Source organism: Cebidichthys violaceus, unplaced genomic scaffold, assembly GCF_023349555.1.
Source record: "Cebidichthys violaceus isolate CVI_PGR_0920_01 unplaced genomic scaffold, fCebVio1.0.p SCAF_13, whole genome shotgun sequence".
NCBI classification, from domain to species: domain Eukaryota; kingdom Metazoa; phylum Chordata; class Actinopteri; order Perciformes; family Stichaeidae; genus Cebidichthys; species Cebidichthys violaceus.
This window is the reverse complement of record NW_027176296.1, coordinates 5,344,461-5,370,155: the sequence shown is the minus strand read 5'-3', so window position 1 is coordinate 5,370,155 and position 25,695 is coordinate 5,344,461. Positions and strand designations below refer to the sequence as shown.

The following is a 25,695-nucleotide window of genomic DNA, read 5'->3' as shown; positions in this document are numbered from 1 at the left end:
CCAATCCACCATCCTTGTATTCATTTTCCATCACTTCCCTGGCTATTCTAACTCCTCTCCCACCCCAGAGAAACTCACTCACCATTTTCTCTGTCTCCTTTAGCACTCGTCCAGGCACATCCAACACAGTCATTGCATATACCAGTTTGCTCATTATCAGGGCATTCACTACCACCACCTTCCCTTTCAATTTCAACTTTCTCAGTCTCCAGAACCCTAAAGTCTTCCTTATGCTATTCATTATCCCTTCATACTGCATGTCTCTCCCTTCTCTGCCTTCTACCCCTAAATTCACCCCTAACACCTTAAAATAATCCTTCCTCTCTTTCAATCCTATATCCTTTCTCCCTTCTCTATTGACTCCAACATACATAACTTCTGACTTTTCTATGTTTACCTTTGCTCCTGATGCTCTACCATAAACGTCCACACTTTTTATAACCTCATGGACACTTTCACTATCTTGTACTGTTACTGTTGTGTCATCCGCATACTGGTACAATAGACTCGTCTGCCCTCCTGGTAAGTCTATGCCTCTGACATTTTTATTTTGCTTCAGCAGTGCAGCTAATGGCTCTGCTGCTAGTGAGTACAGCAGAGCAGACAATGGACACCCTTGTCTGATCGACCTCTCTAATCTAAACTTACTTGTGACTATCCCATTAATTTTGACACAACTAACAGCCTTATCATACAATCTTTTAATCCATCCTACCAACCTATGCCCAAACCCTACTTTTTCTAATACTCCATATAGGTACCCATGATCTACCCTATCAAAAGCTTTGTTCAAATCTAAACTCATCACTATTCCCCCCTTCCCTCCCTTCATGTGTTCTATTGTGTCCCTAATGCTGCTGATTGTGTCTGCTATATCCCTCCCCCGGTATACTGTAAGCCTGCGTGTCCCTATCACCCTCTTAATCCTATTCGCCAGTACTTTTGCTAATATTTTATAGTCACTGTTTAAACAGCTAAGTGGCATATAGTTTTCTAGTCTGTCCCTACTCCCTTTCTTGTATATAATACTAATTAACCCTGTCGACATACTGACCGGCATCTCATTCTTCTGGTCTATCCATTTAAACACTCTGTCTAGCAGTGGCACTAGTTCCTCCTTAAACTCCATATAAAACTCTCCCACTAAACCATCTAACCCTGGACTCTTATTCCTACCTAACCCTACTATGGCTGCTTCTATTTCACCTATCCCTATCTCCCCTTCACACATCTCCTTCGCATCTTCGAATTATTCTACTCTTTCAACTATCCCTACGAAAGCTGTTATCTTTTCTCCATTTTTCCCATCCACCTGCCTCAAATAATTATTTTTCTGTTTTGTCCTCTCTAACCCTAAAAAGAATGCTGTACATTTCTCTCCCTCGATCACATATCTAGCCCTACTTCTAACTATTGCTCCCATGCACCTCTTCTGTTCTACCTCCTCCAGTTCATCTTTGATTTTATTATACCGTTCTAATGCATGCCCTGCCACCTGGTCCACCCTCTCTGCCTCTCTAACTAACTCTTCCGTTAGTCTCCTTTCTCTCTCCCTTTCCCTTCTATTCCTGTCCCTACTGTAGCTCATGCTCAAGTTCTTGAGCTCCTCCTTCATCTCCTCCCACCACCTCCCCATATCATCCTCATACATACTCTCATTCTTTCTCCTCCTTATACATTCTCTCACTTTTCTCTTGTACCTTTCTTCCTTGAGCAACATCCGATTCAGGCACCACACACCTCCCCCCCTCCTCTCGCACCCATTCTCTAATCTAAATCTTAATACCATATGGTCACTAAGAGTAGTTACCTTATAATCGATTTTCCCTATTTTACTTGCTAGACTCTCCATACTCAAAACTAAATCTATCCTACTCTGTTTCAATTTGCCTTTCACCATCTGTCTCCTTGTAAATACCCGGCCTCTTGGATTCTTTTCCCTCCACACATCTACCAGGCCATTCGCTCTCATTACCTCTTCCAACACTTTTCTTGAGGAGTCGCTTTTAAAACACACACTCGCAGATGCATCCAGCCTTCACACATTAAAGTCACCCTCAATTATACATTCTTTCCCACACATTCCGGCCATTCTCTTAAAAAACTCCTTTCTCTCCTTTTCCTCATTTGGTGCATACACATTCAATACTTTGTATTCCTTTCCCAGGTGCTCAAAAATAATCCCTATCACTCTCCCATCACCATCATCCTCACATTTCCTCACATTCTCAATTTCTCCCCTTTTGACTAAAATAGCTACACCCTTAGAATTAATCTCTCCATTGTTTACATATACGTCTCCCATCCACTCTGTCTCTAACTCTTTCACACATTTCCCATCCCAATGTGTCTCTTGCAAGCATATAATGTCCGCCTTGCACATCATCAAGGCTTGGTTTCTCCTGTATCCAGTCCTTAAACCATTTGCATTGAAGGAAGTAACAGACACCATTAATAGTATACATGAAAAGAAAGGAAGATAAATCATCACTATGGCTTTTTACATTTAATTTTACCCTCTCTCGCCTCCTTCCTCCCCCCTGGCACTTTCCTGTTTGCTATTATTTCCTTCATATTATCCCCATCAATGTCTTGTATCATTAGCTCCTCTCCTTTCTTCTCTCCTGTCTGTCTTTTACTAGCAGTTTCCCCCTTTTCCTTTTCTTTGTCTTCACTTCTCTCCCTAGTCATCCCACTCTTTTGCTCGTTCTTCTCTCCTCCATCTTCCTCTCTCCCTCTGCTTGGTTTCTTTCCTTCACTCTCAGCCCCCCGATCTCTGTTCACACTGCTTCCGCTCCTCCCCGTCTCGTCACCGGCCTCCTTCTCAACCTCGACCTCTTCCTCTCCTTCTTTCTTCCCATCCTCTTCCATCGTTCCCTCCTCCTCTTCCTCCTCCTCCTCCTCCTCCGCTCCGCTTTCGTCCACCTCACTGCAGCTGTTCAGCTCTCCGTCGGTTCTCTCCTCTTGTTCTTCTCCTCTCTGTTGCTCATCTCCTCCTTCCTTCCGCTCCTGCTCAGGTGTCTCACAGCTCCTTCCTCCTCCACCTTCTCCTTCCTCCCCCCGGGCACACTCTCTGGCATAGTGGCCCTGCACGTGACATCTGTGGCATCTGAATTCCGGATAGTCTCTTAAAATGTGTCCCGGCTGTATGCCCAGCCGGGACACTTTGACTTGACGGTCGTGTATCACTCTGAAGTAGCCAGCTCCTTCAGCAGTCTCAAACTTCGCAGAGTAAGGCAGGGACACAACTCGTTCATTGAATTTAACCTTCATGTATCTTGTCCCATCCACCACGTCCGTACCCGGCCAATATCTCCTCTTGATGGGGGAGATGACTCTCACACCCCACCCAGCCAATTTCGTCATTATGTCTTTGTCAGTAGTGTAAACGGGGAGGTTCAAAAATGAAACCACCAGTTCATCGTTATGCAGTTCTTTTGCAATAACACTGTTTCCTTTCATTTTGAACCCGTCCATTATCTTCTCCTTTGCAGTGTTTGTTCCCAGTGTGACCTCATATTTGTCGCCACCCAACACTCTGCATCCCACCACACTTCCACATGTTTCTTTTACTTCCTTCAAAAACTCCATCACACTCAGGTCTTCATCACCAATGATTTCAGCACTCACTGTCAGGGCTTTTCCATACATGTTTTCTGTTCCTTTGTTCCAGTTCTCTGTTGTTGCCAGTCCTTAATCAGCAGCCATTATGTCACTCCGAAAAAATCAAAAAGCCAAAAAGTTACTTAAAGTTAAAACTAAACTCACTTTCTCCAAGCAGTGATCCAAAAATCAAAAAAAAAAAAGATCAACTAAACCACCAAAACCTCAGTTTTTGAAATCAGAGCTGCACCTCATGCCAAACAATTCACCACTCTGTCTACTTCCTGAAAGGGGCGTGTTCAGGGTGGTATGGCCGTAAGCAAAGAAACAGGCTACCAAAGGGCCTTTTAAAGACACTCTAACAGCACGCTCTGCTCTTCTGTCTATCTAAAGAGGGAACACCTGCAGATTGCCTGGAACACAAACAAACACTCTCGCTATGGTGAAAAAACAGTTTCCTTGATAACATACTCTGTCAATGTTTTGTAAGAAGAAATAAAAGCCTCACATCTTCAAACATGAAAAGAGAAAATTACGTGAAATAAAGACTGATAAAAGAATCACAGCAACAATTTTAATGGAGTGTTACAATTCATGGCTCTATGCAGTAATGACATGAATGCATAATCAATCCATCTATCTATTAATCAAGAGCTTTATTGTCATATAAGAACAATAAAATTACGGTTGTGTTTGATTAACTGGTTGATTTCATGACAAGGTTTTCTGAACAAGAATAAATTACTTAAAATGTCAGTGATCTCAAAGTCGTGCAACTATACAGCTCTTAAATAGAACATAGAATATACAGTGTAAAGAACAATACTTTGTTTAATCAAATGTCAGATAGCACAGCTATTCAAAGGTCAGGACAAATTTTCCATTGGCTGTCATCTCAGACAGAGCAGAGGGAGAGGAGAAGGAGGCTCATCAGGAGGAGCAGGAGGCTGGGGTGGATGGATCCAGCATGGTCGGATGGGGGCAGATCACAGTTCTCGTAGGGCTCCAGGCAGGCAGCATAAGCAATGACGTGGGCAATGTAGTTCTGCTCCTGGACCCCGTGGAAAAGATGTGACATGGGTCCTTTTGCAAAGATGGCTACATCTTCTATGCCGTGGGTCTCTGAGTCAAGAGGGACAGGAGCCTGCTGAAGATAATCATTATCCGCTGAGGAAGAAAAGGACAAAGGAGCATTATAGCAGTTTTCTGGCACATAGAAAAATTTCAAAACGACAATGAAATCCAATGCAACTAAATGGTACTTAACTACTTAATCAGATCTTTGACACAGTATCAGCGAAAATGAAATATGATAAGTTTTACAGTTGTAGTATTCATTGCATAGCTATATAATTGCATTATGTTGTAAAGGATCATTCCCAAAGTTAACAGTTTAAGGTAAATTAAAGTATATGGCACCAAGTTTTTGGACCGACTGACTGACTGACTGATTTCTTAATTATTATAGAATGATAAAGTTAAAGTTTTTCTAGAGCATTATAGATTACGTGTTATGCTGATAATATAATAACAGTTATTGTTGGTTCTTCTGTTATTTGTTTGTTTAAAAATATGTATTGCTGTTGTACAAAATACTACATGCTCACTGCAGAGAAACAATATTTGGTATACAGTTCATAGGATAAAATTGATAAAGGTGTTACACTCGAGTCAATCGCTGTCCTTTTAAAAGAACCAACATTTCCTTGAAGCTATAACACATATACATATATTTAAATGAATGAGCAGGTGCCGGTTCATAGTGACATTTGTGTCACACCACAACTTGGCTCTTTGAGCCTCTACAATAGGTATGCTGTTACACCACAAGATGGAGCTACTAAATGACTTTGTCTCACTTACATGAAATTGTTTCATTCATATCGGGGCGTGTTCCATTCTGGAATCCTGGTCCATTTCCATACACAGCAGTAGTGTAGTGCTTGTTGTCGTCAGCTATTGACCGAGACACTCCTGTAAATCACAGAACAAATTGGCATCTACAGGTTTATTCAAACCTGGAAAGCAGATGTTTTTAATTTTTTTTATTATAAAACCTCCATCAGCTCAGCTCTTATCAAATTCTAAGAGTACATTTTACCTAAAACAGAGTTTCCTCTGGCAGAATATCCTCCAAAGGCAAAGACATGGGAGTGGTCAGCAGTGACCACAGACAGGGTGTCTAGCTCACTGGTGAGTTCAGCTGCTCGCCCGATCGCCCGGTCAAACTCAACAGTCTCATAGAGAGCTCTTTTGGCCATCCCTCCGTGGTGACCATGGTCAATTCTTCCGCTTAAATCCAAAAGAAAGCAATTCTCAAATAAGCATCAGCAGAATATCTCTCATATTAGTGATCTGTTTTGTTTTTTAACTCCCATTGATGTACCACGTATTTACTGTAACATAACTTCAAAAGTATATGTTTTAAACCTAATACATCTTCTATTTGAAGTGTGGGAGAGGTTTCAGTGTTCAATGGTTTTGAGCTTAGTGTGTTTAACTTTTAACAGTTAATTTATAATACGTATTAAATATGTATAGAAAACAATAACACTTATCTTCTACAAAGAGGTAAAATCCCTTTGGGTTCTTGCTGAGAATCTTAATTGCTTTCTCCATCATCTCTGTAAGGGAAGGGTCCATGGATGCATCACGCTCCAACTCGTAGCGGCAGTCTTTGGGCTCAAAGAGACCTAAATCCAGCAAAAACAAGTTTGAAGAACTAAGAAACACATTCCCAATGTTTTTAATAGAGCTGGCAGTGTTAGCTCATTGAGTTTTTCCTGAAAAACAAATAAAAACAACTTGTGTTATGGCTCTAAATTGCAAATAAACTGAGATTGTATAATAGAAGATAATCTTATTAGTTTTAACTAAGACCCTGTTTTATCAAACCAGTTTGTCCAAGGACAGCTCAGGCAAACCTTTAGTGGTTTTATTGAAAAGTGTCTTCAATGATTCATCGATTGTCAAAATGGTGAATGAAATTGAACATCTTACCTATCAGGAAGTCCGTATTTGCAGGATTGATGGCATCAAAATCAGCTTTGTTCCAAACATATTTAGCATTCTGTTGGTAAAGAATAAAAACAAACACATAAATTGGAAGTCTGTGGAAGGGTTGGGGGAGGAAACTTTTTTTAACAATTGAAAATTGTAGTTGCAGCCAGAGGGACCATTTACCTTTTTGTTTTTTAACCACTCCGCAACAAGATTTTGTCCATCATTACGGTCTCCTTTATAAGATGGATACTCAGGGTCTTGCGTGGCTGTCGAAAACATGTACTGACGACCTCCACCAAGAATGACCTGGAATCAAATGACACAGTGACAGTTATATATTTCATACTTTGCATTTTAAGCTTTTAGCAGATTCTCTAATCCAGAGTGATATTCCAACTATAAGCTTTACCATCTCGTTGGTTTACTCTACATGCGTTTTCCAAACAAACATTGTTTGGGATGCTAGTTCATTTTATTGCAAGGTAATCATCAAATCCCATGTTAACGATCAAGTTGTTATATGTTATATGTATGGTATGGCTTGGTAAGAATGATTTGTTTCAATTTTGTCAAAGACATTTTTGGGTACAGAAAACCAAGAATTAGTAAATCAAGAGAACTAGACTTGCTGTTTGGTCTTGGCTCATCTGACAGGTGTCATTTTCTGACTAGGTTGTACATACCTATATGCATAGCCATAGTTATGAATTCTATTGAGTCGCTGCTCTGATGTTCTGCTTCAGAATTATATTAAGACTTACATCTATCTCTGTGTTATGAACCAGCTGGTAAGCAATGTCACGGCAGCCATTTTGGATTGCCTCAGAGGTGAGGTCGGAGTCAGAATACCAGTTTCGGTTGGCAGTGTGAGCGTAGTTTGCACCAGGAGAGGCGTGCTGCACTCTGGTTGTAGTGACAATTCCCACAGACTTTCCTGCAAAAACACAGAGCAGCTGTGGTCAACATTTTTTTCAGACTGTAAATACTGACATAGATATATATACTGTACACTTATGATATGTTATTTACCACCAAAAATCACACCACAGTGAATACAGATATTATCTGTGGACAAAATGCAGATTCCACTTAAGATAATTTTGTATTTGGATAAAGAGCCAAGCAGGCAAACACTGTGAACTGTCCTATTATTCACATTTGATAGGCTCTTGAATTCAGAAAAGGTTTTACCTTACATCCTCTTAACATGTACAAACCAGCAAAAACGTATATGTACAGAGTAATACTGACCTGTCTGACTAAATGTCCTTAGTGAATAACACGACAACAAAGACTCATCTTAACAGTATGAGAGCATGAATACAATATAAAGTAAAGCTGTGTGAAGCTGATCCTACCTGCTTTCTTGGCACGGTTCAAAACTGATGTGACTTCGTTCCCATAGGTAGCGCTACAGTTGCCCCTTGGGGTGGCGGCAGTGACACCCAGGGTGCCATAATTGGCCTTTACACCACACAAGTAAGCTGTGGCTGTGCCAGCGCTGTCTGGCATCTGCTGGTCCACATTGTACGTCTGCAGGGGCCAAATAGATTCACACAAATTAACGTGAGTATTTATCATCTCAGGCATTTAGCAAGTGCTCTTTCCAGTTACTTACACTCAGATTATATCCTTTGGACTAGGTGGGCATGTACATGTACCCTCAACTCAAACAAGCAATACACTTGAGTTTAGGAACATTAATAACTGTAATTGAGTTATTGTCTTTGTAATAAAACACCTGGCATTTGGAGTTTAAGTTATTTTACTTGCCTAAACTCAATTCAGCGCTTTCACCATATATTGCGTCCATGGAAGACACATGTAATCTTCATAGTATTCATGCTGACAACACTGCATTTCAGGATTCATTGGCATTTCATGGATTTTGATGAAATTGTGTTAGCCAGTGTTACAGGCCAAGAGTCAGACCCAAGATATATTGATAACAGGCTGCTTGTGTCACCATGACATGATTATAATGACATTATAATACAGCCTGTTCACATTCAAACTAAAATCTTTCCCCACATTCAGCAAAAGAAGCAAAACATATAATTGGCTTGTTAGTGTGGTTTAATGTAGCCTTCTGTAGTGAAGTCTGTTTTGTTGATTTCTAATCAAATTGTCAAATATCAGTTTGTGCCAAACTTACTCCTTGGTAACCCTTTTGTTAAGAGGGGCATAAGACTTTGAAAAAGAATCAAAGTAATCGAACTCCTGCTAACCATGTAGAAGGGGGATTCAAATTGTCCACCCCAGGTAAAAAGCATTAAGTGAATAAAAAAAAAGATGATCGCCAATATTGGTGTTAATAAGTTAATTTATACAATACAATTAGATAAATCATCATCACTAACTACAATATGAGCTATAACTACAAGGATAAGCTATATAGTCTAAGAAGTAATTGTGAGTTGCTTTAATGGATACTCGGCTTCATGATGATGCAATAAATATGTTGTATTTTACAAAATTGATGTATCTAGAAATTACAATGAAAATGGTTATCTAATTTGAGTGGCTGTCAATTGGAATGATATAGTCTACACATGACAATTCTGCTGAACATCATTGGAACTGGATGCCTGTGACACTGTATGTCCTTGCTTTACAATTATTATTGTCCTTATACAACACTGAGTCAGTACATGAGATTATTTCATGATATTTTCACCACAAGTGCACGCATCTTATCCTCATTCAGAAAGTTTAAATACACATAGAAGTCTGAATGTGTCAGGGAGAGTGGGCTGACCTTAGACAGCGCCAGGTGAGGAAAGGTATCCATAACCAGACTGGTCTCCTCCCCAGATTTTCCTGCCAACTGGCCTTTGAGGATCCTGGCAGCAGTCACTGTTGTTACTCCCATACCTGGAAACAGGTGGAGACACACCTGAGTGTTAAAGAACAGGCTTGGCAGGCACAGGGCTGCCATTGTGCACCGTGAACCTCATAAGGCTCAACTGATACGAGAGTTTAAAAGGTGCCGAAAGACATCTGAGGTATTTACAATCACAAATGGTGGAGAATATGCAAAGCAAAAACAGCAATATTCCACATTTCTACTCCTTTACAAACTTGATTATACTTTTTAATATATCTCATGAAAATCCAGGGCATCCTGTCCAACATTTGTTGTCAGAGCTTGGGAGTCTTTAGGGATTTTTAGTCTAGCTAAATTCCTTCTGCATCTAATGTTAGGACCTACATTTGCTAAAACAAATGACCTATTTTTCTTAGTCTATATTTTCCCAGGAGGTCATTATGTTTATCAAGTTAACCATTAGATTAAACATTTCTTTGTATTGTATTTCAACATAGATCTGCAAAATGTTTAATAAAATGTACTGTCAGTTGCTAAAGTCCCAAGTCATTACCGGCACAACTTGTTTTCACAAACATGTCACTTATGAGGTGATTAAATGTTACTGATCAATCCCAAACACTGATAAAATCTTAAATATGTTGTTATCAGCAGTTATGTGGGTTGAGGTGGAGGCAGTTGTAACCATAAATCCATAATTGATCAATTAATTTGTGCTGACAGATTCTGATCTTGAATCATGGAGTTAACAGAAGCAAGTACACAGCAGTGATTACTTTATCTGTGTGTGCCATGGCTAATAAATCAGTAACCCTACCAGTTCAGAGATTTAAGTACTAAAGGGGTGTTGGAACTAATTTAATAGGCGACCAGTTTCTAAAATGCATGGAACAGTTTTCTAAACCTGTTGCAACGATTTACCTTTGTTGATGTTCAGATCAGTTAAGAACACGTGTGGAAATAGCTAGACATACAGTGTAGACTGTGGTTTAGCTTCAGTTTATTTTGTTACGCTTGGCTTTCCAAGCAGTAATAACTACTGGTGATCAGATGTCAACATTCATCTCCTTGCTCTCAGGGGTCATGTAGTGCATTTGGTTTGCATTGAATTCTCTCTCTACCTTGGTGAACTACACCATAATAATGACGAGACTCACACTTTCAAGTGTTAATGGCTTCTTTTTGCCTAAACAAATGAACTGAACTGAAAGGAAAAATGCTCTACAAATGAAAGAAATGGCTTTAATGCTGGGAAAAGACTCACCATCCCCCAGGAAGAGGATGATGTTCTTGGCTTGTTGAATATTAGGCTGAACATTCAGGGCGGTGTGAAGAGCCTGTCTCGCTTTGTCGTTCCAGTAGCTGGCATGGAGCTCTTCCTCTAAAATCAAGAAAAGACAATATAGTGTTATACACAATCAGAAGTGACTTAATTAAATGTGCTTTTAAATTTTAAATCTATATGGGCCATCCAGGTGATTTGTATAGTTTTTTCCCATGATCCCAAGATACCATTAAGATGAATGAGAATTAAAAACTAAGGCTGATTATGTCATTGCTTTTTATAGACACACTATATTATATATAACATTGTTGTAACAAATGAGTAAAAGAACTATTATCATTATTTAGCCCGTATAACTATTTACACTGTTTGTGTGCTGGAACAGGCCATGTCTTTATGTTGTCCTTGAAATCCAGTTGTATAAGTCTAACGTGACATCTGAAAGGGAGAATTCTTAGTTTCTGCAGATACCTAATTTTTGTCTAACAGCAGCAATATGTAACAGTTCTTACCTGAAATGGACAAAGTCCACTGCACTGAAATAAAAATCAATAATCCAGTAAAAATAAGTTTATGTTGGCTGGCCATGGCGTTGACTGCATGTGAATAAAAAAAAAAAGCACTGAAGTACTTGTCCTTTATAGTTGCAGGCAAGGAGCAAAGGGCACATGGAGGAGCCTTTCAACGTGAGCCATAAAATGGCCATGAGGTTTCATAATCATTGATCTAAACTGTGATCTAATGTTTCAGTTATCGGTTTTTCTTTTTCTGGTAACGTACAAAGGCACACTTTATGTTGAATGTTAACCTGAAGCAGCTTTACTCAAAAATAAAAAAGTTTTATAGCCACTATAAATATTCATGTGATGATGATGATTACAGTGTTTTATGGTTTTACTACATTATGATATATTGCATTGCAATTCTACAATATACATCTTATATTAACTCTGTTCTTTAACAGAAAAAAACTAACAAAAAAAACATTTATTATAATACTAATAATAAGGAATTTAATTTATATAGCAAACTTTAAAATACAACCAAATATCAGATGCTTCACATACAGGGTAACAACAAATATAGTACAACATTAAAACTGACCAATTTACAAAAAAGAAATATGCAATTATAAAGAATGAAATCATTAACAAAATATTTCAAGACTGAAATGTAAACAAGATTTATAAAAAACAAATTTCAAAAGTAAACACATACAGTATGAGTCAGGACCCTAGGGGAAGGCAGAGAGGAACATGTGATTCAATAGACTGTATACGTAGTGACCGTGACGTCACCCATTGGTTTGTGGACTGCCATTTTGGCCGTTGCCATCTTGGATTTTGGCCGTGTTAGAAAAATTCTACTCAACACCAAGTTTCACACCAGTCTCTGTCTTTTATACACTGTGACAAACAAGCTTCATAACAGGGTGTGATGAAGGTTTGAACCAGTTCTTCTTTATCTTCTTTGATACAGATGTCGATGGTGTGACTGTGTGGGCGCTGCCCTGGCGCGCACTTCCTTGAAGCGGATGTGTTATCTGTCTTCTAAAACATTCTGCGGTTTGCAAGGTAATGGCTATATTGAAAAGGTTACACAGCATGTTTTTCAGTTACTAAGACATAACATATTTTTCCAACAGCCGTCACCATCTTGGCTTTTTGCAACCAGTGAACTAAAGCGACCATATTTGGACTGCAGAGGAGTGGCATACAGTCGCTGTATATGGCTCTGGTAGTTGTGTTGTAGTTGTGTTGTAGCCACCTGTCAATCACAAGGTAGCCCGCCTAAAAGCATACCCTGCTTTATCATCCATTTTTACTCTAGATTAGATTTAAAAACAGTGAGTGAGTCTGAGGCCCTAATTGTTCCTGTGAGCTGATTCCACAAGCAAGGCCCCAGCAACAAGAGGGCACATCTCACATGCTTGTCAGCTGCGGCATTGCTTTGGACATATTATAACCTCTGAATAGTTTTGGTTGGTAGGCCTGGTAAGGACAATCTGAACTCAGACTGGAAAGTTTCATGGAGCTGGTGGTTGACAACCTTTTGCAAGACCTTTGCAAAGAAAGACAGGTTTGAGATGGGACGGTAGTTGGAGAGAACCGCAGCAGACCTGTTTATCATATAGGTTGCTGTGTGGGCATAAGCTTCAAAGCACGCCTTCAATTGTGAAGTGGGATGTTAGAATTAAATATGAGATTATTTTCTCTGTTGTTATAGTGTGCCATAATTATAGGAAGTGTATGAATTAATGCAAAAATGCACTAAACTCTCCTGTTTATTGCTGCATTTTGTTGATGCCATGGTCACCTAATTGCTTTTTGCATGAGAATGTTCATGTTCATATATGTATATTTTTAGCAATTTGTTGAATTGGAGAAAGGACTCACCAAGAAAAAGTTGAAATGCTTATTTAAGTAACATTTGCAAAGCAGTATAAAAATACATTGATAAAAATATTTGCTTACAAAATACATTCATGTACAATCCAAATAGATTACATGTGTTACATTACAAGTGATCCAGCAGAAAACAGATTTACCATTTGGAACCAATGAGGTCAAGATACAAACTTGATAAAAAAAAATAAAAGTTACATATTTTTCACTCCTGAAAGAGGTACAGCATCTTCATGAGTTCTCGTAAGGTCTGTTGGTGTTGCAGCTTGGCACGGCACGATGGCTCATAGTTCAGGTTTCTGTTACCATCATATAGTCATTCATTCCATCCGGACAATGACGATCAGCACATGTACATCAGCAGCTGTGTGTCTAAATGTCCACAAGATGAACAGTGAGCCCTCAGCCTGCTTGCTTGTTTCAAGTTATTCTGGGTAAAGCCTCACATTAATACTGTATGTAAATACATTACAGCTCCTTGCAAGTGTTAGCTCTTAGCGAGCACAGTGCTCACAAAGTATGTATTTAACGTTGGAAAACAAGAAGAGTATACAAATCAAGCTAACTAAAAATATTGTTAGTGCAAGTTAGTAGTCATGTTCTAAGTACAGGCTTGAAATAGTCCTTATGAAGTAAATGCAGCTGGCTCTGCAATGATAAAAGTTGCATGAAGTGTTTCTTATAGAGCCACCTTTGTGAAAATTAATGTTTGCATATTTGTCTATGTTCTAGCCTGCAATGCCTGCCTGTTTGTATGTTTGTATCTGAATAAGAGCTACTACATGCATGTTAAAGCCTGCATTTTGGATTCACTCGAGGTTACAAGCTCATGTGAATATACACTGGGTGATCACGATGTTTGTGAGTATTTCTGTTAACACATACAGTACTGTATGTGTCTATCCTTGTGCCTGTGTTCTGACTTGCCAGCCTGTGTGCATACAGTGATTGTGTGTGCATGTACTCAATAAATGTTAAGTGCATCAAGTGTCTGCATTGCTGTATGCATACAATGTATTTGTGTAAGTGTTTGTGTTGATGTGTGTGTGTTTGGGGGTCATCTGAGTAACCAGAGGAGGCTAAGCAGGCCAAGCAGAAGGCTCGAGGTTGTGTTCACACACCCGCTCGAGGTGCGGCTGTGGGGGTGAGGAGGGCAGTTCTTGTAGGGCTCCAAGCAGGCAGCGTAGGCCATGACATGTGCCACGTAGTTCTGCTCTTTTACCCCATGAATGAGGTGAGCCATTGGGCCTTTGGCGTAGATAGCCACATCCTCCCCGCCGTGCGTCTCAGCATCCAATGGGACGGCAGCCTGCTGCATGTACTCCTCATCGTCTGGAGAGAAACGTGTTATGTAGAATGTAACCAAACACTGTTTTAGGCAACGCTGCTTGGATCATCAACTGTTAATACAAAACAGATGCTGTTATAGAATATGTCACCATAAATGAACCATGATGCCTGTCCAGATTAACTTCACTTTGACTGTGTCATATATCATCCACTCTAGAGAGTACCTTTGGATAGCTATACGATTATTTTCACCTTATAGGCTGTTGCCAATGAAATTATGTTTTGCAAGTCTTCTGTAATTTACCTTATTAAATGCAATTATTTTCAACACTCAGAATATTATTAAATAATTTTGATGAAATGACAGCTTTTTTTAATTCCACATGGTGGACAAAATAACTAACTAACATAGTCTTCATCAGAATATAAATGCTGACTTTTACAATGCTTCATATTTATCCAGATGGATACATAAAGTTTTAGAAATTAATCCCTCACTTTTAAATGCATGTTTACTTAAGATGCCAGATGGGTTGAGAGTGCATTTTTGAACTATGGTTCCAAAAACATAAAGTGACGCCAGTCCATTCAAAAAGACAAAATTGTGGGTTTTAAAAGGTATTTCATCCCTGAACAGTGGTATTTCCACCTTCAAGTATACACACTCATGCAAAGATTAAAGCGAATGGTGCAGAACAAGAGGAGGAGGAACTGGATCATTGCTGTCCAGTGTTCCACAAAGAAATACAAATAGCTTTTTTTAAGTAGTTAAGGCCTATGTTGAGAGCAGAACAGAGGACAGCAATGACATGAACATCATATGTCATCTTTGCTTTCCAGAGCAAAACACAGGCATGAGTCAGCCGTAACCACATCAGTTCACTCTTTCTGTACACACATCAGCGCAGACGAGTGCCACATCTGAAATACATTAGTTTGTGCTTACAGTAATCCACCATTGTGATGTTCCCTCTGGTTCCATTTACATGGACATAACCGGGGCCGTTGGCGTACAGGATACTGGTGAAAGGCATTTTGTCATCAGCTTTCTTTGGTGCAAGGCCTGAATGACAAAAAATGGCAGAGAAGTTGAATAATAAATAATACATCGGTCACATTATTTTTTAGAGGCAAAACAAGCATACAGACTTGCATGTACTTTAAGAGACAAATACAAAACTGAAGCTTCAAAGTCTACTATTTTTGATGTAGGGTTTGCATCTGAATCCAAATTCTTTACTTTAGTTTGTAAATCTCATATTTCTTAGTATGATTTTCCTGCCAATTTCAATCTGGACTGCATTCAAGTGTTTGTGTTGAACCATACCAAAGATGGGATTCCCTCGAGGTGTGCTACCGCCAAAAGTGAAGACGTGGGAGTGGTCAGCAGTGACCACAGTGAGAGTATCAGATTCCCTTGTTAGCTGCGCAGCACGCTGAATGGCTCGGTCAAACATCACAGCTTCTGTCAGTGCCAATTTGGCAATGCCATCATGGTGGCCATGATCAATTCTCCCTCGTAACATAAAAGCACAAAACAAGGGAATTAGACCTGCCTCAAAACATCTCACTAGTACAACTACACTGGACTCATTTTAGTAGACGCTAAAAGGAAAATGCCTGTAAGATTATGCTATATGGTTTTTTTCCCTTAAATTTTAAAAATTACAGAATGAATTCCCAGTTTTATATTGACAACCTTGTATTCTTAAAATCTGATAACACTCTCATCATGACAAGCTTGATGAGATTTTACATTAGAGGACTGTTGATTAGGTACTCATCTTCCACAAACAGGAAGTATCCTTTCGGATTCTTGCTGAGGATTTGTATGGCTTTCTCTGTCATCTCCACAATGGAGGGGTCACGTGTGCTGTTCCGGAAAACCTCAAATCGCATGTCCTTTGGCTCAAACAGACCTGAAACCAACATAAAGAAGGAAATTATATTTTGTAGGGACTGTAGAATCAAAAGAATAAATCATTTGGCATTGTAAGGTGGTAATACTGAGTTAAATCTATACTGGCAGAGCTAATGAACAGAGTGAGAGAAAACACAAGACTGAAGACGTAAAATACAAGCTGGTCATTTGTATTCGTACATTATATACAAATTAATTTGTATATAAATCATCCCACATTAATGCATATGCTATTACTGTTTCTATACAATTTCAGGCGAGCTATTCCATTGATCAAAAACATGCTCCAATCATGCTAATAATACAAATAATATTCTGTTACATCTGTATTCACATAGTTCACAGCAAGGGATATGCCTTTTGATTTGTATTGTTGTAGTTATGGGTGGTAAGACCAGCTAACTGTGACTTTAGGCTATCATGACTACTGTAAAGATGCAAGCTGAATTTACTGGAATCCTCTTGTTTCTAAGCCACTAAGAATGTTTCATAACTGAAAAGAAGCCCTACCTGTCTATACCTGAGTAGTATATTGTGTGTGTGTGTGTGTGTGTGTGTGTGTGTGTGTGTGTGTGTGTGTGTGTGTGTGTGTGCATACTGTGTGTGTGCATACTGTGTGCATGCACTGTTATATATTGTGTTTTTTTTGCTACCTGTGTTAATATACCCACCCATGAGTCGGTCAGTAGCTTTAACATTTATCTCATCAAACTCCTTCCTGTGCCAAACATAGCGTGATTTCTTGTTCTGAAAATCAAACCAGAAGACACTTGAATCTTTGAATCATTTCTTAAAATATATGGAAATATCCAAACGCAATGTTAATTAATCCTACTGGTTTAGCCTTCAGCCACACGTCAATGAGGTTCCTCTTGTCTTTGCGGTCCCCCTTGCGAGAGTTGGAGGTAGGGTACTCGGGGTCTGGAGTTCCTTTTGGTGTCATGTACATCCTCCCTCCCCCCAGAATCACCTTAATAAAAAGGGACACCAGGCAGAATGGGATCATTATATTTAGTAGTCTATGATGGTCATTGTACTGAAGAACTATACTGCCCTAACAATAGAGCGCAGTGTTTTTCACATAACTGTTGATTTAATAAACCATCAAGTGTTTAACTTAATTTTCCTACTCTTAACAAAATAAATGTACCAAACGGAGTTGTTCTACATACATCAATATCAACATTGGTGACCAGTTGGGTGGCAATATCAACACAGCCCTGTCGGCGGGCGCTGGAAGGAAGATCTGCATCACTGTACCAACTGCGGCTGACAGAGTGGGCATAAGCAGCGGCCGGGGATGCATGCTGGACACGGGTGGTGGTCACTACACCAACTGATTTACCTGGACAAAGCAGAGAGACATTCAAATCAAAGTGTAACAGTTTAGTTCTTAATGAGTCCTTCCTGGTTATGTAATGAAGTCAACTGAAAGAGGTATAAGAGGATTCAGTTAACCATATGACTTATTGTTCTCTGGGAAAGTTTGTTTCTACGGAAATTAAAAATGGAAATTAATGCTTTTTACATATATTGTGCAGTGCTTGCTGCTCCAATGATTAATCATTTTATTTAAAAAAATGGTTGCCTTTGGACGACATTGCTTTATTGGCACCACCCTTTGAAGTTCATCTTTAAAAACAAAGTGTTGCCTTCTAGAAACTTTGTATAGTTAAAACATTATGGCTTTTTGGAAATATTTCAGTATAAAGATGTATGCAGACTATAGAAAAAAATATCACATAGCAGACACAAATATAGTGAGTATAATATTTTTTAAATACTAAAGGACTAAAGATCCTTCACAAATGAATCACGAACATGCCTTGATTTCTCAAGTAAACATATTCTGAACATTGAATTACAGCTAGTGACGCTCAAGTAGTAGGAAACAGATGAACTTTATTCCTTGTATATTATTTTAAGGCACATATAGTAATTGCATATCTTGAGATAAGAATGTAATTCAAACCAATTGACCTTTCTAGTACACAGCACACCCACCATACTTAGCCAAGCCAGAAGGTGTCTTTACCTTGAGCTTTAGCACGTCGTAGAACTGAGAAGACCTCGTTACCGAAGGTGGTGTTACACTCGTAGGCCACTGCGTTAGCACTAAGCCCCACTGTTTTAGCGTTGGCCTTCACCCCACAGTGGTAGGCGGTAGCTGTGCTGGCGCTGTCTGCTACCTGCTTATCCACGCTGTAGGTCTGTGGAGTAGAGGCACAAACACCTTTAAAGTAAAGGACAGGAAATAAACATGTATTTGAAGTAGTATCTTCATTTTTTATATAGGTTAGAACACAGAGACACAAAGGACGCTGAAAACTCAGACTAAGTCACACTATCACTTACACTTAAGTCACAATAATTCAGGGTTTATACTCGTCCATGAAGCTGAATTCAACCTGTTTCTACCACAATGTCAGCATTTTCAGTTAAAGTGCTGTTTTTAGCTAAATCCCTTAATACCATAGGTTTGACGATTTAAGTCGGAGCGGGATGGTGTGAGGCAAGCTGCAACATGTTAAAAGACCAAAGCATGTAAAAAAATTAACACACAACCACACACACACACACACACACACACACACACACACACACACACACACACACACACACACACACACACACACACACACAGCCCCTGACCCACCCTTCATTTATCCACTCTCACTCCTTTTTCTACCTCTTTCTCCATGTGTCACACTGTACTGATTTACCAAGGAACCACAGATACATAAATACACATGCCTGAATAACATATATACACACATTCATCATTTACCAGTGACATCTGTACATGTTCCTGTTCTGATTAGGATTTGTCATTTATTATAGCTTTTCATGTGATGTGACGTCTCCTTAATAACATTTGATTTATAATAGCCAATTATAAGTTTAAATGAGAAAAAAGGACAGTAATAAGTAATTTATCTTTATATATAAGTAATTAAAAAAACTTTAATAGTTAGGACATGTTAACAGGCCAAAGTGATTTTTTTTACTATGGCCTTGCACTCTGTGACCTCTGCATTACTTTGTCTTCACACACACAGTTCACATAGCACTGAAAAATATACTCATCGTGACAGTATAGACACAGAATTAATTATAAAATACTCTTTTTTCTAAGAAATGGAAAAATAATTAATAAAACAGCTGAAGTTACATGATGAAACCCTACTGGCTCTTTCACATTAGAAATGGTATTGTAGTCAACATTTGGATAATTTGTTAATGAATAATGCCTGATGAGCTACAGGTCAACAGTGTTGTGCTGTCACCTTTGACAGGGCCACATATGGGAAGGTGTCCATGGCGAGCATTGTCTCCTCCCCTGATCCGCCCTCCATCTGACCTCGCAGGATTCGAGCTGCCGTCACTGTGGACACACCCATCCCTGGGAGACAATGATTTACAGGTATCGTCACTGAGCTTCATTATCTCAGTGTACTGACATATCTGTCAGATCTTACAGAAACTGACACTGTGCCCAGAATACTGCCCTGTTGTGAACATTTCAAAAAATCCAGACCAAATTTATTAAAATGTGTATGTTTTAAAAGCTCAGACTCAGATTGAAGAACAAAAAAAATTCAGTAATTCTCTAAACAAACTAAATGAAAGCATGTCAAGGAATCAACTGAATCCACTAATGGATAGGTCATTAAAGGCTGTTTTCTAGGAGAACTACACTTTCAAACAAACTAGTAATCAGACCATTATTGGTCAACCATACTGTATAGATGTCTAGCTGTATAGCTGCTATGTATATTACATGAAACATACAGTATTTGCCTTTTCTAAAACAATTAACAGACTTTATCTCTTCCTGTGGTCCTCTCGTGTATTTCACTCTTGACTTTGAAAACCATACTTTACAAAACCCATGTCACAGTGATGCACCCTCCCTTCAACATCATAGTCATAAAACCGAGAACATGCTCTGGGCATTACTGGAGCGATGCGCAAAGAAAACTCAGCCTCGACCACCCAGAAATGTGACTAAGTAGGTCTGATTTAAAGCAGATATTCTAGTGGTTCACAGAAAACTTCACTCTTAAATCTCTGTTCCGTTAAACAGCTCCCCTTTAAAAAAAATATATCATGCCTCATCAGCTGTAAATATATCACACCAGTGACAATTATTGTAAAGAATTTTCCAATCAAATCCGATCCAGATGGAAAATTTCCCCAACTGGCAGTAGTTGTACCTTTGACAGTAGCCTGAAATGCCAGTTACACTATAACACAACAGGAGTGGATCCTCAGGGTGACAACCAGCTCCTGCCACCTTAAAGTTATAATATGTTACATTTGTCGGATGCTGTTTGTAAACACACAGAATTCAATTCAGCCCAATGAGCGAGCAAGTGAGAGACAGCGGCGATGGTCGAGCAAGCTATGGAGTGAATGAGGAGAAGGAGCAGCATTAACAAGGACAAAGCAGTGAACTAAATAAAATGTTAATTTCTAATTATTTCACAGCAGTTACGTTCTAAAGTACAAATAAATGCAGCCCAAGGGCAAGCTTCATCCTGTCCTCTCTGTTTGTGTGTGTGTGTCTCGGTAAACAGACACAGAGCTACTCTGCACACAGCAGAGGTGAGAGAGGAGCAGGGGAAAACACAGCGATGTCACAACTTATTCTCATCCATCTATACGGCTGCTTCGTATCTGACCGAGATAAATAGGGGACTCGTGCCTTGGTATCAGACATCAAGCGGTGGGACAAAGCGGATCATTTGTCAACCTGAATGGGCTGCAGACCCTGAACGCTGTTACTGGCTGGGGGTTACACCTCCACATGAAGCCTAAAGGCCCTTTACCAATGCCCAGAAACACCACAAACAGCAAAATAACAAGTAAAGAGAACATACAGGCAGAGTACAATACCACACACTTCTAGTGGGTCAAAAATGTTACTGGAGAGGGTTTCTTTTCAAATGAGTTTATACATTGCTTTTTTAAGGACATTCCTGCATATTATACCTGTAATATAACCTATGAAGTTGCTGAGCACTAACTCTATAGCACAATGTTTTTATACATGGGTCCAAATTTTGTTTGAATAATGCGTGCATGAGGATGTACATGCACAAGCACCCGGGTGGCGTGACTCACATCATACAGTTGGTTTCACGCTATTCAGCTGATCAGCAGTTCATGGTGCCAAAAAATGTAGAAATTTGCTAACAAAGGCAGTGAAGAGGAAGAATGCTAGCAAGAAAGATGGATGTAAACAATGCACAATATAACTAGTCCAAAATCTGCTTTGCTGGTGCTTTGTGGGGAAGAAAATGCACTCACACAAAAATGCAATGTCAAGTTCAACATGTACTTTGACAACAAATAAAGTGCAGTTTGTGAACTTACAACATCTTTTGGTACGTCCAGCATTCACTCTAGCTCTGATTTGGTCTCCACCAACTCCAGAGGGAAATATCTGTTTTATAAGCTGCAAAATGTTCCATTATGTTCAAAAGCTAGTTCCTAACTTTACTAATCAAAACAATGAGCTGAAAGGCATTAATTTGCTTCGTAAGCCAAGGGGGAACTGTAGTCAGGAGTCTGTGGGTTGGTCACTGTGAGTGACCACTATCACATTACACTTCATCATTTGATCCATTGTTAGTGTAGCCGGTAATGAAATGTTTCTCCTGGGCTACTGCACTCTCCCTGTTTGCATCCTACCTGACGGGTTGATCCTACCAGGTGACCTGGAGGGGGGCCGTGTCGGAACCACGCATGCTGACTACGGGGGTTCCGCAAGGGTCAGTCCTGGGCCCCCTTCTCTTCTCGCTCTACACAACATCTCTGGGTTCTGTTATTCGCTCGCATGACTTCTCCTACCATTGTTATGCCGATGACACCCAGCTGGTCTTGTCATTTCCCCCCGGTGACACCCAAGTGGAGACGCGCATCGCTGCGTGTTTGGCTGACATCTCGAAGTGGATGACAACACACCACCTCAAGCTCAACCTGGACAAAACTGAGCTACTGTTCCTCCCGGGGAAGGGTTGCCCGCACCGGGACCTGTCCATCACCATTGATGATACCGTGGTGACGCCAACTCGGACTGCGAGGAACCTGGGTGTGACCCTGGATGACCAACTGTCATTCTCGGCAAACATTTCATCCGTTACACGCTCCTGCAGATTCCTGCTCTACAACATCAGGAGGATTCGTCCCTTCCTGACTGACGAGACGGCGCAGGTTCTCATCCAGGCTCTTGTCATCTCCCGTCTGGACTACTGCAACTCTCTACTCGCCGGAGCCCCGGCGTCGGCCATCAGACCTCTGGAGCTTGTCCAGAAAGCCGCAGCTCGCCTGGTGTTCAATCGCCCCAAGTTCTCCCACACAGCTTCCTTTCTCCGTTCTCTACACTGGCTCCCTGTAAGAGCTCGCATCCAGTTTAAGACTCTGGTGCTAGCCTACAGGGCAGTGAAAGGAACAGCTCCTTCCTATCTCCAGGCCATGGTCAAGCCTTACACCCCCGCCCGACCACTTCGCTCTGCTGCCTCGGGGCAATTGGTTGCCCCGTCGCTCAGAGGTCCTGGCGGCCGATCGACCCGGTCACGGCTGTTTTCTGTCCTGGCCCCACAGTGGTGGAATGAACTTCCCACTGACGTCAGGACAGCGGAGTCGCTGCCCATCTTTCGGCGCAGGCTGAAAACCCACCTCTTCAGGAAGTGCTACCCTGAGCCTTCCACTTAGCACTTATTGTATTCATAATAGCTTGTTGCACTTATTGTATTCGTATTACTTATAGCACTAACTGTTTTTCTTGTTTCTGCACTGTACTTTGGCTCTGAGTTATGCTCTGCTTCATGCTCTTAGATGCTTGTTTGGAAAAGGAAATGTACTTATGACTTCTGGTGACTAGTAGTTCTTTTGATTACCAATCAATTAGCCCCTCCTACTTCCCAATTTGTTTGGTCCACCATATATAAGCCATACCATGAGCTGCGTCTTTCCCTCTCTCTGTGAACTTTAGCTTCTTAAGTTGAGGCATATTTGCTGTGGGTTTCACCCTTTGTCTCATTTTACTCTCGGTCCAGCTCCATAGAGATTCTCACTTCCCCGTCGACCTTTCTGGATGGGGGTTGTGCAGTGAGCAGGCAGCAGAGATGTTGACTACCACTGCTGTTTTGTTTAAGTTATCAATTTAGTTGTATTCATGGTGTTGTGTTGCTTGGTTTTGTGTTGGTAGTTAGTTCATTAAATTACCCTCTTTTATTATAATCTGTATATTAGATATATACCTTTTTATTGTTTTTAACCTATTAGATGTTATGGACTTCCTGTATTTTAATACCCTGTTAAGGTGTTAAATGTTGTAATCCTTGGTCTCAGTAAATCATTCACTGCCACATGTACCCTTAAAGCGAATCGGTGGGCTTTTTAGTGGTTTGAGCCGGTATTAGAAAGGTGCAGTGCACTGTCAATTTTAAACCCAATCCGGGCCTTGCCGTAGCCCGTGGTCACATTCGGATAAACGTATCTCTCAATGAAACTTTAAGTTTAGGCATCTGAAACTTCTTGGTTTAGAGACCACTCATTGTCAGGAACCAGGTAAGAGATGAGACGTGAGATTAATGGCTTTCTACTTGATTCATTACTCACACAAGTTTTCTTGTCAAGTCTACACAAACGTAACCGATTTTAAGCATTTGAACAATTGACTAAAGCTATCCAAAGTTTTACTACATCAGCTTTCCCAAATATAGACACACCTACTCTACCAGTCACTCACAGTTCGCTGTCCAAACGACTTCCCCTCTATCCATTCTGAGCACAGTAAACACTGAATACACTTGAGCACTGTCTTGCATTGAATATTGAGCTGTATTTGTCATTGAGGCTGGAAGTAGCCTTTTCAAACTTATATCACAGCCAAGTCAGTGTTGAATGTTTGCCGGAATAGATTTCATAATAATAGCATGACCTACCGTCGCCGAGGAACAGGATGAGGTTCTTGGCCTGGTGCTCCCGAGGGCGGAGTCTCAGCGCAGCATCCAGTGTTGCCCTGGCCTGAGCATCCCAATAGGCTGGTTCTCTCTCAAGTTCATACAGTGCTGCTATGTGGAAACACATATATGAATGAGATGGGTATGTGGGGATTGTGGATGCATATGGGATCTCAGAGATTTTGCATTGTGGTCTATGCATGCGTGGAATTGTAAAGCTCCAGTACATAAAAGCTCCAAGTGAATTCCAGGGTTTCTCTGGGTGCCTGCACACTCATGCATCTTTCTCTGTCTTCTTCTGACACTTTGAATTATATTTGGCCTTGGGTTACAAGAGGTTTCTCAAGAGGTGTCAAAATGTCAAAAAAAAGCAAAGAAGACACTTTGGTTTATGTCCATTCATGCCCACAGAGTCACAGTGAAGGAGGTCAAACAGGAACATTCCTCCTGCCGCACACGAAAAAACAACAGAAAGACAAACAGCCAACCCCACAATTTACATAAACAGGTAGTCACAGGCAAAAATATATTAACACACACTTTTCGCAGTTAAAGTTCTCAAGCACAGTCTGTCCTCACACACTCACCCTTTCCCAGGTTGAGGTTACCTGCTTGCACGTCCATTTGTCTGCCCACAAAATGCTACTAATATCCCAACCGCAGGCAGCAATAATAAGTCTGTCGTCTCCTCACCTTGGCTCTCCATAGCGGCCCGGACCACAGCCAACAGTATGGGGCCCAGAAGGATAAGCAGGAGATTGTTGGCCCTGCAATGTGGCGTCTGCATCTCTAATCCGAGCAACCTGGAGGCTGGAGAGGTTGACACAGCCGGCTTTCAGTGCAGCACACCGAGACCCAAAGAGGCACAGGCAGAGAGTAAGTGTGGCTGCTAAGACCTCTGGCCCTGCCTTTTTAAAGCCCCGCTGGGTGTGTAGTAAGGAAGGGCCCAAGCCAGCTCATAGGCTTAGAGCCATAAAAGAGGGACGGGAAAATGTGAGAGAAGGAGGAAGAGCCAGAGGAGAGAGAGAAAGGAAGAGACAGAGAAGCTTGGACCACACAAGAGTGCTTTACCATCACAGCCCCTCTACTCACTTTGATTCCTGAAAATGCACTACCCCCATTTTGTTGTTTTAAAAGGTTGCTCTAATTTAGTTGTCCCTCTTTTCCCTGGCTCCCCCACTCTTAACTGTGTATGATAGAAATGTGAATGGTCCTTTGATGTGGTAGTGTATAATGGGTCTTTTTTATGTAGTAGCCTTTAACAGGGATAGAAAAAAATGGCTACCCAATTTGTGTTGGCATCCATCACGATACAAATCATAACTCTTTTTCCATTTCTTTCCCCTCATCCCCTGGAAAAACAGTCCAAGGGAAGAAAAGGAATGAGA

General features: G+C 40.5%; 2 protein-coding genes across 3 annotated transcripts; both read right to left on the bottom strand.

Annotated features, from left to right (window-relative positions):
* Nucleotides 1-4,163: 4,163 nt before the first annotated feature.
* On the bottom strand, nucleotides 4,164-11,331 carry LOC137870133 (intestinal-type alkaline phosphatase-like). Its single transcript, XM_068707140.1, has 11 exons — nucleotides 11,231-11,331; nucleotides 10,698-10,814; nucleotides 9,365-9,480; nucleotides 7,965-8,139; nucleotides 7,368-7,540; nucleotides 6,787-6,912; nucleotides 6,604-6,673; nucleotides 6,162-6,296; nucleotides 5,705-5,896; nucleotides 5,467-5,577; nucleotides 4,164-4,770 (listed from the first exon to the last, which is right to left on the bottom strand). The coding sequence occupies exons 1-11, from the start codon at nucleotides 11,304-11,306 to the stop codon at nucleotides 4,499-4,501; spliced, it is 1,563 nt and encodes a 520-aa protein (XP_068563241.1). The 5' UTR covers nucleotides 11,307-11,331; the 3' UTR covers nucleotides 4,164-4,498.
* Nucleotides 11,332-13,714: 2,383 nt separating this feature from the next.
* On the bottom strand, nucleotides 13,715-25,094 carry LOC137870132 (intestinal-type alkaline phosphatase-like). 2 transcript variants are annotated; one of them, XM_068707137.1, is made up of 11 exons: nucleotides 25,001-25,094; nucleotides 24,290-24,418; nucleotides 19,622-19,737; nucleotides 18,370-18,544; nucleotides 17,507-17,679; nucleotides 17,170-17,304; nucleotides 17,006-17,081; nucleotides 16,198-16,332; nucleotides 15,741-15,932; nucleotides 15,360-15,476; nucleotides 13,715-14,455 (listed from the first exon to the last, which is right to left on the bottom strand). In XM_068707137.1, exons 1-11 carry the CDS (start codon nucleotides 25,092-25,094, stop codon nucleotides 14,181-14,183), a joined length of 1,617 nt encoding a protein of 538 aa, XP_068563238.1. In that variant the 3' UTR covers nucleotides 13,715-14,180. The 2 variants fall into 2 exon arrangements, with proteins under 2 accessions (XP_068563238.1, XP_068563240.1); XM_068707139.1 differs by having other exon boundaries at nucleotides 24,290-24,415.
* Between the last annotated feature and the right edge of the window lie 601 nt (nucleotides 25,095-25,695).

What these genes read in the sequence shown, in the direction of transcription:
- LOC137870133 (XM_068707140.1), bottom strand. Translation starts at nt 11,306, where the DNA reads ATGGCCAGCCAACATAAACTTATTTTTACTGGATTATTGATTTTTATT. An exon ending in GTGGACTTTGTCCATTTCAG is followed by an intron (nt 10,815 to 11,230) that starts GTAAGAACTGTT and finishes TCTTGATTTTAG; the next exon opens with AGGAAGAGCTCCATGCCAGC. An exon ending in CAGAGGAAACTCTGTTTTAG is followed by an intron (nt 5,578 to 5,704) that starts GTAAAATGTACT and finishes TGTGATTTACAG; the next exon opens with GAGTGTCTCGGTCAATAGCT.
- LOC137870132 (XM_068707137.1), bottom strand. Translation starts at nt 25,094, where the DNA reads ATGCAGACGCCACATTGCAGGGCCAACAATCTCCTGCTTATCCTTCTG. An exon ending in ACGACGTGCTAAAGCTCAAG is followed by an intron (nt 17,680 to 18,369) that starts GTAAAGACACCT and finishes TGCTTTGTCCAG; the next exon opens with GTAAATCAGTTGGTGTAGTG. An exon ending in TCACCAATGTTGATATTGAT is followed by an intron (nt 17,305 to 17,506) that starts GTATGTAGAACA and finishes CTTTTTATTAAG; the next exon opens with GTGATTCTGGGGGGAGGGAG.